The sequence below is a fragment of the Rhipicephalus sanguineus genome, unplaced genomic scaffold (genome assembly GCF_013339695.2).
Source record: "Rhipicephalus sanguineus isolate Rsan-2018 unplaced genomic scaffold, BIME_Rsan_1.4 Seq17, whole genome shotgun sequence".
NCBI lineage: Eukaryota > Metazoa > Arthropoda > Arachnida > Ixodida > Ixodidae > Rhipicephalus > Rhipicephalus sanguineus.
In genome coordinates, this window is record NW_023614673.1 from 22,296 (window position 1) to 35,000 (window position 12,705).

General features: G+C 45.5%; 1 protein-coding gene across 1 annotated transcript in view; it reads left to right on the top strand.

Annotated features, from left to right (window-relative positions):
- Positions 1–1,044: 1,044 nt before the first annotated feature.
- The window catches only part of LOC119376614 (uncharacterized), a 14,234-nt gene continuing 2,573 nt past the window's right edge, over positions 1,045–12,705 (top strand). Inside the window, exons 1-2 of the mRNA XM_037646393.2 lie at positions 1,045–1,149; positions 7,976–8,106. Coding sequence (XP_037502321.1) covers positions 1,045–1,149; positions 7,976–8,106 — 236 coding nt within the window. The remainder of the gene's footprint in view (positions 1,150–7,975; positions 8,107–12,705) is intronic.

Consider the following 12,705-nt stretch of genomic DNA (forward strand, 5'->3'; position numbering starts at 1 on the left):
ATTATTAACGCCAACGCTGTCAAGTCACAGCTTAAGAAGACAAATTTTCGATCAACTCACTCAGGCCCTGTCACGTGATTACTGCACCGAGCGCACACCGTCAATTGTGCATACTGTTCGGAAGAAGCGTACTGCATGGTACTCACGAGCAGTGACGGTCGTGCGTGCTCAGGCAGTTGGCTCAGGCACCTACAGGCTGTAGACTAAGTGGCTCGGGCCAGAAAGTCGGCCCACTCGAAGGGCACGTGCCGTTTCCCGCCCGCCGAAACCACCTGTAAGGTTTCAAGCTTGGCCTTGTGTAAAATACCCCCATTCGTCGCTGTCGTCCTTATTTGCTCAGCGCCGAGCTTCGCAGTCTTATACGCTACGCGTACTTTCGTGACAGCCCTTTTGTAAGCACCTAGTCTTTGCTCGTGCCAACGCTAAGCACACGCAACCTTGCTGCGCGGGGTAAAAACAAAAGCGTATACAAATAAAAGTTTCGCCACTCGCTGCTAAGTCGATGGAACTTTCATTCAGGCTCGCTGTCTTACCTTTTGTTTCGTCTTTTTTTTTTTTTGTGTATCTCCATCAGAAAAATCAACGACACTTCTCCGCTGACGGCATGCGTAGCCTAAAAACAAATGCGCAGCTCCTCAGCAGCCGTGTATGGAATACCGCGTTTCTACACATCCATAGTTCTATGGCATAGCTGTACACCTTTTTAGATCGATATTTACTAGCAGTTTCCCTAGCAGCTCTGTCTACACTCTCAGGGGCACATTTGCGAGTCAAGAGGGTGCTCCCCCATTCGGCCTGTGCGGGTTGTCGCATAAGTGGTCCAAGTGGTGCATGGCTCGTAGGTAATTCATGTTTGGCCAGCTTGCAATGTTGCTCGCTTGTTTGCCTCTATATATAACACGACACGGTTGGCGGGCGCGTGCGCAAACGTAGAATAGTGTCGGTGTCAGAATAAGTCGACACGCCGTAGTGAACTTCTCGCTTCACACTGTTGCATTCAACGTCTCTGAATTTGCCGTCATCGTTAGAGATCACTTGACGAACATGCTGTCCTTTAAGTTCCTATTGGGCGCAGCTGCTTGCTTCGTTCTCAACGGAGGAGCCCTTGGGCAAAAGATGATACTCATGGATAATTTCGATCCCGCCCAAGTAAGTGTATTACTTGCACGCACAAACGCGAACAGCGTGCACATTCCGCCAAGTATGAAAGGGAACAACACTACGTTTTTGCTCAAAGTCGCTATGCTTCTTTCGTGCGCAGATTTGTAACAAGAAAGCAGCTCTATTAGAGGGAATAATTACCTGGCGGGCATACAACATAACAAACACCAACTATGTTGTAGGAAAGAAGATGGCTTTTAAGGGCTTGTTTTTTCTTTGTTAGAGACAATATTAATGAGAACTAACTGGCATTATTGTCTGTTAGTTCTCATTAATATTGTGTCTAACAAAGAAAAAACGAGCCCTTAAAAGCCATCTTCTTTTCTTCATTGATAGTGAGGGTCTCGTTCTGGCAGACTTGATGTCTTCAGGTAGTGTGCGAGGAATTATTGTTTAGCTGTCTGCTCGTAAGAAGATCACGTGCTACGTGACGCCAAAAGGCAGAAAAAAAGAGTGTCCCACACTCGCCGCCATGGACGCGATCGGCGCCGACTAACACTCCTAGGTTTAAATGCACATATACACACTATAAAGTGGACGGGGAAATGACCGCCGCCGTAGCTCAGTCGTAGAGCATCGGGCGCGTTATTCGAAGGTCGCAGGTTCCGTCCCTGCCGGCGGCAAGTTATCTTTTCGTCCACTTTACTTTCTCCACATTTATATTCTAAATACTACAGATAACACCCCTTGTACTTTCCTTGGCATTGTTGTCTGTTAGTTCTCATTAATACCAGTGACGTTGTGACAGATTGAGCGTTTGCAGAAGTCCCTGTTTGAACACGAACGAAGAGTTTCCTTTCATATGGGCGAATATAGCATATCTCGTGCAAAGTGGCATCATTCAAAGCCTCATGGCCTTGGCAGAACGACACGATGCCCATGTACTTCAGAGTGAATGAAGGAAGGAAATTTTAAGGGCTCGTTTCTTTTTGTTTGACTCAACCTTAATGAAAGCCAGCAGATAATGAAGCCAACGAAGGTATAGGGGACGTCAATTGTACTGTTTTAAGTGTATTGTAGTAATTGTGACGTAATGTGAAGAAAGTACAGAGGACGAAAAGACCCGAACCTGCAACCCTCGGATTCGAAGGTTGACATCCGAAGGTTCCAGGTTCGGTCCCTGTCGGTGGCAAGTTGTCTTTTCGTCCACTTTACCTTCTTCACATTACGTCACAATTACTACAATACACTTACAGCAGCACAATTAATGTCCCCCGTACCTTCGTTGGCTTCATTATCTGCTGGTTTTCGTTATACTTCAGAGGATACTCGAGAATGCTGTTTGCCTTGACTTTTGTTGAGCGCACATTGCAAGAAATGTTTTCATTAAAAAACACAAACGCGGACAGAAGGGAAAAAGACAAACCACTGTACTACAGCAACGAAAAGTTTCATTCGTTTTGGCACTTGCCCATGTATCGCGAAACAACCAATGCAGTGCGGTCTTAGTTTTTTCGTTGGTCACAGCGATAGTTCGCTAAACTTATTCTGACGAACAGGTTTAACACGCATAAGTTCTTTCGTTTTTCGTTTGTTTTTTTTTTTTTCCTTATACTTACGGTTCACTGAAGCCTGTATTCTTGCCCGCTTCCGTATTATGGCAATTTCACGCGTCAACTTGTCAGCAGAGTAAAGGCCAGAAATAACTAGACTACACAGAGTTTATTCAGCCTGTGAACTCATTAACCGGGGACACTATACACAGTATCTCACCAACGAAATGCGATATTCTTACGAACGCATCATTGTTGTGCGATCCCCTTCTCCTGACATTTCTTCTGCAATCTAACATCTCTCTAGTACCTCGCGTCACGATATCCTGCATTCTAAGCATTTTGATTTTGTTTTCTAACATTGTACAGAACATCTAGCTATAGCAATTATAGAGGGCTAAGGGAGACTATAATTATTGTCGTAACAACCATTATGCGATGAAAAATGGCTTTCAAGAGGTTTGATGCTAGAAGTCGGCAGAACCAAGTTCAGTGAGGCGCATGCGCCTCCTATCGTGCTATGACACAGGGGCGTAGCCAGGGGGGGGTTGGGGGGTTCAAAATCCCCCCCTAAATTTTTCAGTTTTGCTTGCGTATATACACATGCACACATACAAACGCACGCACGAACATACATAAAGTATGGTTGACCCCCCCCCCCCCCCCCCGAAAAAAATTTCTGGCTACGCCCCTGCTATGACATGGAGTGCAAGTGCAGACACTAACGCCAGAGATTCGTCTGCTACCGTGAGCGAGAAACCGTATGCGCCTGGGCCCGTATTCACAAAAAAAAAGTCTTGCGCTAAGACTTTTCGTAAGAGAATATTTCAGCCAATAAAGATGCGGGACATATCATTAGCGAAGTGGGCTGACCATTGGGAAAAAGCACCTTCGAAAGACAAGTTTAGCGAATTTGGCCCCGAACCCACATCTGTGAACAAGTTGAAAGGGCCTCCGTTCGAAGAGAAACCGACAGTGCGCGTTTCGTGTTTCTGTACACCGGAGATGTTCTTAACAGCGAAGTTGTTAAGGCTAGCCGTAACTTGCGCGGCCTACGCGAAATCTACCATCATCATAAACGGGTATATGTGCTACAGAAATTGGGTAAATCCCACTACTCTCCACTGGTCCACTAAAAATGAAGGAGAAAACTATCGTAATCAAACGGGCATGCAGAAAGAAGCTAAGCCAAAGAGTGAACTCGACAAGCTGCAGGCCCACTCTACCGACAACCTAGCTACAACCAAGTTCTGCCTACAGCTACAACTGGAATAAGCAGCCCGTATAGATCTATGAGAAGTGCGAACGCTAGGTTTCAGCGCGAAGTTCTGTCTCTGAGGTTTGGACATCCGTGTCGTGTCTGTGACTGACTGTGGTTTAGCTCGAACCTCTGTGCGCTGGGAATCAACGTAGAAACAACCTGCATCACATAGATAAGGCCTAGAAACAACCTAGAAGCAACCAGATTTGTCTTCAGATTTCGTCCAGTTTCGCTGTTCCAAGCCTTGCACAGCTTAGTGCAAGCTTCGCCAATTTTGTTTTTTTCTGTTTCTTTCTCAATTGTGTTGCTGGCGTAACAAGCACTTTAGTCGAGAGAAACGCATCCTTACGCACTTGTACAGCGGTGACATTGAAGTAAGGAACGGAATGTGTATATAACTAAAGCAATCATTAAGAAAAATAAAACAAGCCGTCACGAATAATTTACGGAGAAGTGTGACCCATGGGCTTGCCGGAAGCACTTACGTGAGTTGACCCCTATCGACGCGCAGGCACTCATGCGAAAATGCTTAAGTGCTTGTCGGGTCTATTAATGAGCCTAGTGGTCTCCAGTCTGGCACGTCCAGAAAGAAAGCAAAGAAAAATGATAAACACAGTAAAAGGGAGAATAATGTTTTGTCTGTTGCTGCACAGCGACATAATTACCGCTCGAAACCCGAGCTTCATCTGCCGCTTAACTATTTCCCTTTATTCCCAATGTGCACCGTCGTTGTAACCGTAATTGCAACATGAGCATCGCTCCGCGCCAGTAATTTAATCATTGATTCCATTTTATGGGTTATTCTTAGCCCATAGGACTTTTTTTGTCTTAACGATACACGATACGCAAGTGTTTGAAAACAATGAAAAGAAGAATAAGCGTTAAAGGGAAAGAGGGTTATATACAGGAAGGGTTATGTATACAGACACCGGCTCCTGTCGTGCTTAACACGCCTATACAGTGCAGGCGCCGGAGGAGCCCAAGGCATCCATCGCTGTGCTCGATGACGAATTTCATGAGGGACACAACCTCGGCGCTGAAGACACTCGCAGCAACCTCTCCAACGAGAGCAACGTAGAAGGCCGCCCGGCAGGCACCGACACCGACCGCGAGCAGGGTTTTCCGCCGAGGATCTCGAATTCTGCGACGTTGCCAGAGACTACGACCACCTTCGCGCAGGTGCCAGCACCTTTCGTATCTGGCCCGCCTTTCGCGAAGGTGTGGGAAGAGCCCATGGCACACACCTCTGTGCTCGCACACCCATCGGAGCCGCTTCTGCTGCTTGGAGAGTATTCCTTGACCGAATGCGCACCCGATCACCTCACGTTGAGTGACAAGGTTCTCCCGGACAAGCGCAAGAATGTTGCCCTGTCGATAATCTCAGAGCCCATTTAAATACCATCTTCTATCTTGAAGAAGCCTGCGCTAGATCTCCCAGCCAGGACACCCGGTATGCCTTCTCGGATGCTGTTCCGGCAAGCTTCTTTGGCCGTGCCGCGTCCACTGCATACTCCGTGACACACCGAAGCCCTAGATGTATGTATGGCAGCTGTCCACAAAAAGTCCCTGCGTGGCCGAGACCGACCACAGCTTTTTCTCCTAACAGTTTCGGCTGGCGGTCCAGCCTTCTTCGGAGGATGTAAGTGAAATGACATGGCACAACTCGCAGCAGAGGGCGGCGCATCCAGTTTGGGGGCCAAACGAGAACTTAGAAAAGAAAAAAAAAAAGGAAGAAAAAATTCGGCAGATTCCACGTACCGTGGGAACGATGTTATGCGAAGCATGGGCGGGGTGGTGACTGTGGCGTAATTTTTGACATTGAGCGAAACGTTACGGAATGACGCTAGAGAAATGTGGATATGCTGAAGAGTCGCATATGCATTATATAACCAGTTGTTTACAGTTGCGTAACGATTCCAACAGCAACATAGGTATTAGCAACACCAGACGCGGTAAGCTGATATGTAGTGCTTATATTCTTCAATACTGGAGCGCGAATCCAAACAGCACAAAGAAGAAACACAAATGCGAGGCGTTACTCGCAACTGAGCTTTATTCAGGAAAGTTCCACTGGATATACACACAGACGAGTGACATGCGCAGGCGCACTGCACGTACGTTACAGTCACAGTTGCAGTTATTACAGTTGCGTTACAGTTGTTATGTTTATACTTGTCCGTTATAACGGAAAACGCATGCACGTTTCACGAACCCGTGTGTATGTGTAAAGGGGGTTCTTGACAGTTCTTGAACAAGGTCATCGTCACCGTGATCAGTGAGCACCAGCAGCTGGACCGGACTTATTAATTGGATCCGTTCGTGATGGCGGCTACGAGGGGTCTAAGTGTAGTGAAGTGCGAGGTATAGCACAGTTGGTGGAAATCCTGGACGCCTCTTACGATGAAACGATCCATGACGCCTCCTGTCCTGTACGTGGCAGCGAGGTCTTTTGATGCCCTGTCCACATTCAAGCTGTCTTGCCCTGCCACGGTGGTCTAGTGGTTATGGCGCTCGACTGCTGACCCGAAGGTCGCGGGATCGAATCCCGGCCGCGGCGGCTGCATTTTCGATGGAGGCGAAAATGTTTGAGGCCCGTGTACTTAGATTTAGGTGCACGTTAAAGAACCCCAGGTGGTCAAAATTTCCGGAGCCCTCCACTACGGCGTCTCTCATAATCATATCGTGGTTTTGGGACGTTAAACCCCAGATATTATTATTATTATTATTATTATTATTATTCAAGCCGTCTTTCACGCAGTATATAAAGACCAGGCGTTGTTGGGTCTTGATAAATCAATGTTGGAGTCACCGGTAATGATGACAGGTCTGGTTCTCTCGGCAGATTTATTGTAGGAAACATTGGCCCCGGTTTTTGCGTAATCGACGTGGTCCGCTTTGCATGGTAGTGTATGGTAGTTGAGCGTCTTCCATGGGTGTTCTGCCTTCATCTTCCTCATTTTCCTTGTGTCCGCCGCGGTGGTGTAGTGGTTACGGTGCTCGGCTGCTGACCCGAAGGTCGCGGTTTCGATCCCGGCCGCGGCGGTCGCATTTCGATGAAGGCAAAATGCTAGATGCCCGCGTACCGTGAGATCTCGGCGCACGTTAAAGAGTACCAGATGGTCAAAATTTCCGGAGCTCTTCGTTACGGCGTTTCTCATAATCATATCGTGCTTTTGGGACATAAAAGCCCAACAATTATTGTTATTATCACTTTCCTTGCGTGCCAATGTGTGTCTTCGCGGATACTGCGTTGGTTGAGACTTTGTATCATCTGTGGCACATACCCGCATAACATGCTCTGGTATGCGGGTATGTGCCACACGTGACTGAGAAAAAGGGTTTCATGACGCACGCGACAGGTTTCTGCGTTATTCATGTCATGACCAGTGAATTGTGTTCGTCATACACTGATCCCCTGCTCTGCCAATTTTGGTATATTACAAGTTATGGAGACGACCAGGAGAGCGTCCATACGTAGGCGGATAGATAGATAGATAGATAGATAGATAGATAGATAGATAGATAGATAGATAGATAGATAGATAGATAGATAGATAGATAGATAGATAGAAACGCTCGAAGCGCCTAATAAATGCTTCGCATTTAAAACAAAAAAAAAAACAAAAGAAATCCTTCACAGGAACGGCTCATAACAGGAAAGTAGTGTCTCCATACAAGTTCACTTCTATTTGACGTAAAATAGTATTTGTATAGTGTGTATAGTTATTGCGCCGACCTATGGCAGTCTTCGACGTGCAGTGACCCATGTTAATTGACACAACTGCCACATCTCCACCGAGCATTTTGATCCGTCTCCATAGCATTTTTTGGCAGCCCTGCTCGATTGCCCGTTTCATTCTGACGTATATCCCCGGCCGTGCCATTTTATTGACGCCACTTCCGTGACGGAAATGACGTGAGTCAGTTCTTGAACCGGCAATAAAAGCGACAAAAAAAAATTAGAGACAACTCGCTGCTGTACGCTATTTTCCAATAGCAGTCCCGTAACCAATCACCCTTCGCTGCGGTTGACTCTAATGTTGTGTTCCCGCTTGCAAAGGTGGAAGGCACTTGGTACACTGTCGAGAGGACCGGCGCTCTCTACAACGACTCGGCGAGCTGCACCAAGTACGACGTAAAACACGAGAACGGCAGGATTTATGAGGTGGTACTCAACTACAAGGACAAGTCGTGAGTACACGTACCGTTCTGGGAATATCACTGATCACAAGGGTACATAGGCGTGCGCACGAGGGGGCAGGGGGGCGCCCCCCCCCCTAGTCACCTAAGGGGTAGGCGCAAGGTCTGCCCCATACATTGACTTAATAGGTAGGGGGGCGCTGCGATGAACCTTCGCCCCCCTGAAGGGGAACCCTGCGCACGCCTATGCGGTACAAAATGACCGCGCATACAAAGGTAGGTGGTATGTTACGCATGTCTTGCATTGCTAGGCAGGTACTCATGGCTGAGAAGACGTTGCCGCAAAAGCAAGTATACTTTTAAAAATCAAAGCATGTGAACAGGTTCAAGTATCTGAAATGAGATTATCTATCTATCTATCTATCTATCTATCTATCTATCTATCTATCTATCTATCTATCTATCTATCTATCTATCTATCTATCTATCTATCTATCTATCTATCTATCTATCTATCTATCTATCTATCTATCTATCTAATTAGGGCAACGTCTTGTAATGAAGGAAGTCTTGCAATTAGTGAATCCGACTCTAACCAACGCTGCTAAGGTGGCTAGAATGGGGAGGTGTGCTGAGCGCCGCGCGTTTCCCTTGCCAGAGAGGGTCCCTCTGCGCGCCGATGCCGCCAGGGGCGCTGCTGCAGGGGGCGCGGGTACAGCCGCCGCTGTCGCAGATTGCCCGTTGGAAGGCTATTACAAGGAAACGCGGCGTGATTTTTTTTCTTTTCACCATCTACGCGTTCTTTATTGCACACGAGTCATGCATTAGTGAGCTGTGGTGAAAATGCCCTATAAAACGAAGAGAACTGAACGCTGGTGCTTCGTTCCTGGCTGCTACGAAAACTCTGAAACCAAAGAACTGAATTGCGAAGAAATACAATGATAGTGCTTAACAAAATGTATGTTCGCCCTATCCCGGTATAGGGCGCCGTTTTCTTGTTGTTGTTCTTTTTCTCTGGCAACGCAGCTTAAAAATGAAACCTCTAATACTATTAGAAAGGAATGATTTGCGCTTGTGCCTTGGACTTCTAATGTTCGTTGCAAACAACGTGTTAGATATGGAAGCGCGAGTACCATGGTCTGTAATCAGATCGGAGACACCAACAGTTAAAACGTACATTTTTAAAGATATGCAGTTCGCATCAGAGACAATAATTATACGTTTTCATTTAAAAACCTAGTTTATTCTTTGAAGCACATTGGTCGTGAGTGAACACCCCTCAGATTATATTCGCATTAGCGCTGCTAGAACTACTCAATGTAAAAATATATAATTGGCTCTTGAAGTAAGCTCAGTTCGATCCTTCGCACACAATGTCGTGATATAATTTTTCTCCTAATGCTAAACAAATGCCATTTCTGTATTTAAATTACCAGTACACAATTACCTTGCTCACATGACAATTAGCAATGCAACTCATTATGTCAATAAAAAAACCGCGACTTATGCATCGGTAGAGGGTAAGGTTAGGACAACGTCTAGTCTAGTAACCTAGTCTAGTAACGTTGGGTTAGGCATCATCTCTCGCTCATTTCAGTGGTCTTTTTCAATTCGACTTCGCAATCATACACCTAAGGCGCTTAGCCGTGCTCCCTATTGGGTTGCAGAAATTAGCGCTTTTTTTTTCTATCTTCCTCTTATTATCGTATATATACACCTATATTAATTCCAGAAATACTGGCTGTTGTTTTAGCAAGCTCCCGTCAAATGAATCAACAGCAGTTATAGTTGCAGATTATCTTTCGGTATGTTCAGCACTTCCTATATACGGCAGCGAATTCAACACTCCTGAGCATGTTTCGTTATCTAATACATGCAAACTTACAAAAATTTTGGTTGCTGAGGGTACTGGGCCACCGCGGACTGTATCTAAATGAAATGGTGGATTCATGAGCCTCAGTATCTCTATGTGGAGCTCTGATTTCTAATTTACCAGATACGGCTTATGCGACAGCTTTAAGGTATAGAAATGCTTGTTTGCAAAGAGACACTGGCGAATTATCACTGGATAAATTTAAAAACTTCGTACATGTAAGGTATTGCTGGAATAAACAGCGGTGTGCATCGTGACAATTAGAAGTTTCTTACAGCAGATTATGCGGTCAAATTCCACGAGTGAATTTTTATTTATATAATTCTGGTCTCATGGCGTCCCCGGCCGTTGTGCAAATTTTGCAATCAATTGAAACAACGGACCACTTCCTTTTATTCTGTCGCCGATATTACAATTAGAAAAAAAGGTTCCTCGTAGCTCCACTTCAGAAGATATGATTAACAATAAGTTACTGTTTTTATATTCAGAGAGATGTCTGTTATGCTGTATTTGGTTATATAAATATGACGAAAGGATTACCGCGATGGTTTATTTTTCTTTCCGTTTTCTTTGTTCCAAATCCATTTTGTCTAGATCGATCTTTTGTATTACTTCAGATCTATATATTTATTACCGCGAGGGTTATCTCTTTCATAAATTCCATCTGATAGTATGACCGCTTGCTCATTTATCATTTTCATTTACTCGATGTTTACTTTTTAATCTAACTTTCTAGTTACCCTTGGTTTCATATGTGTTTTTTTTTTAATTATCCATATTGTGTGTAACGAATATTTTTTTCTTTCAAGGAAGTAACACCAATCGACATTTGCTGGTTGGTGCGCACCGCATGTCACTCCGATATGTTCTTTCTCGCGTGCATTCCTTCACGGAAATCAGTAAAAAAGGAGAGGAAGATGAGAAGCGTACGAACTTGAGCTTGTTGGTACACATTCATAGTAAAAAACAGCGCGAAAACTACAAGGACGAGACAGCGCTAGTCCTGTTTTATCTGTTTCGTCTTCGTAGTTTTCGCGCTGTTTTTTACTAGCAGAGGAAGGTGTTACAGTGTGCCCTTTTTACTGCACCCGCTGAAAGAGAAAAGGAAAAAGACGATTAACGCAGGAAACTGTTGCAGGCTAATAGCGCGAGACAGGTTTGCCGTACATGAGCGGCGCTACGCGGCACGTCGTCTGCTCGACTCCCCATGGATGGATGGATGCTATGAGCGTCCCCTTTATAACGGGGCGGTGACAAATGTGCCACCAGGCTCGAAAAAAAAAAAAAAAAACCTTTTCTTTTTCTTTTTTTTTAGCGTTGGCCTAGTGTCTTTACTTCAATTAAAACTATTTTACTCGCCTCTGCGTACAGCGCCCCTTGCGGCATCGGCGCGATTTGGGGACCGGTTTTCGTGGCCGCTTTTCACACCTCCCCATTCTAGCCACCCTAACGCTGCCGTCCACTTCAACAAATATGCGCGAACATATACCAAGCATAATAAAGGTCGCGACAAGAAAGGAAAGAAGAAAAGGAAAAAAAATCACAGCATATCCACGGAGTGAATGATGATGAGTGGGCGAAGCTGCGGAGGTTCATCGGTAAACCGTGAATCTTCCGTGAATTCTGCCCAGTACATCATCACCGACGTGAGATCAGGCGCGTTTATACTAAAGGTTCGATGAGGTGGGACGACTTGCAGCTCACTTTAATTTTACATGTACGCTGTGAATTTTTATTGTTTAGAAAATCATTGCTTTAGAAAACATCTGGCGTCTTTCGTTAAGCAGCTGGCGTCTTTTCGTTTTGCTTTAGAAACATCTGGCGTTCTTTCGTTTTGCTTTTACAAAACATCTGGCGTCTTTCGTTGGTTTATTTCATCAATCAACGGCGTTTTGAACAAGATTTTTATTGTTTAATCACGCACAGGAGAAATCTCACCAGGCACTACCTTGGAGGTAAACAATGGCTGCTCATGGGAATGAGAGACAGAAGAAGTCGGCTTTTAGCTAACACTTACACTTCTACTGCTACTAACGTTTCCTACTGGAACATGCCAATGGCTGCTAATGGGGAATGAGAGACAGAAGAATTCGGCTTTTAGTTAACGCGCACGCTGCGAATTTTTTATTGTTCAACAACGCACAGGAAAAATCTCCCACCGGTACCACCTTGGAGGTCAAAGCGTAAGACTGGTTACGCACTACGACTACGACTACGAGGGACGAACGGGTGCCGCCTTAAGGAGCTTCGCCCCTAAAAGCTTGCTTGCTGCGCTGCTCAGCGTAATGTGGTTAAAGCGCTGGTCAACCTCACGTCGTTTTTTAACAGCCAAACTGTTTAGCAAATCGTTCCTTGTGAGTCGATCGCAGAAAACGATCATCATATCAACGGTTATGTGCCGCTGTGCGGCTACCTGAAAACGAGTACAGAGAGAGAGAAAGAAACAAACAAACAGAGACGGAAAGAAAGATATACAGAAAGAGAAAGACAAAAATTCTCGCCGAAAAAAGAAACCTTCACGAGGCCTCCTTCGAACCCGCGTACCCTCGGTGCGAAGGCGAGCGTCCTAGCCATTCGACTATATATCCAGCACGCTAGCAAGGGAGTGGGAAAGAGAAGTGAGGGTAAGGAGGAGAGATGAAATTGATGAGGAAGAGCAAAAAGAGGACGGGAGAGAGTAAAGCGTAGCACAGAAAGTATGAGAAAGAGAGAAATAGAGAGAAAGAAATGCAGAAAGAAAAGGAGAGACAGAGAGAACATCAACGAAAGAAAGAGAA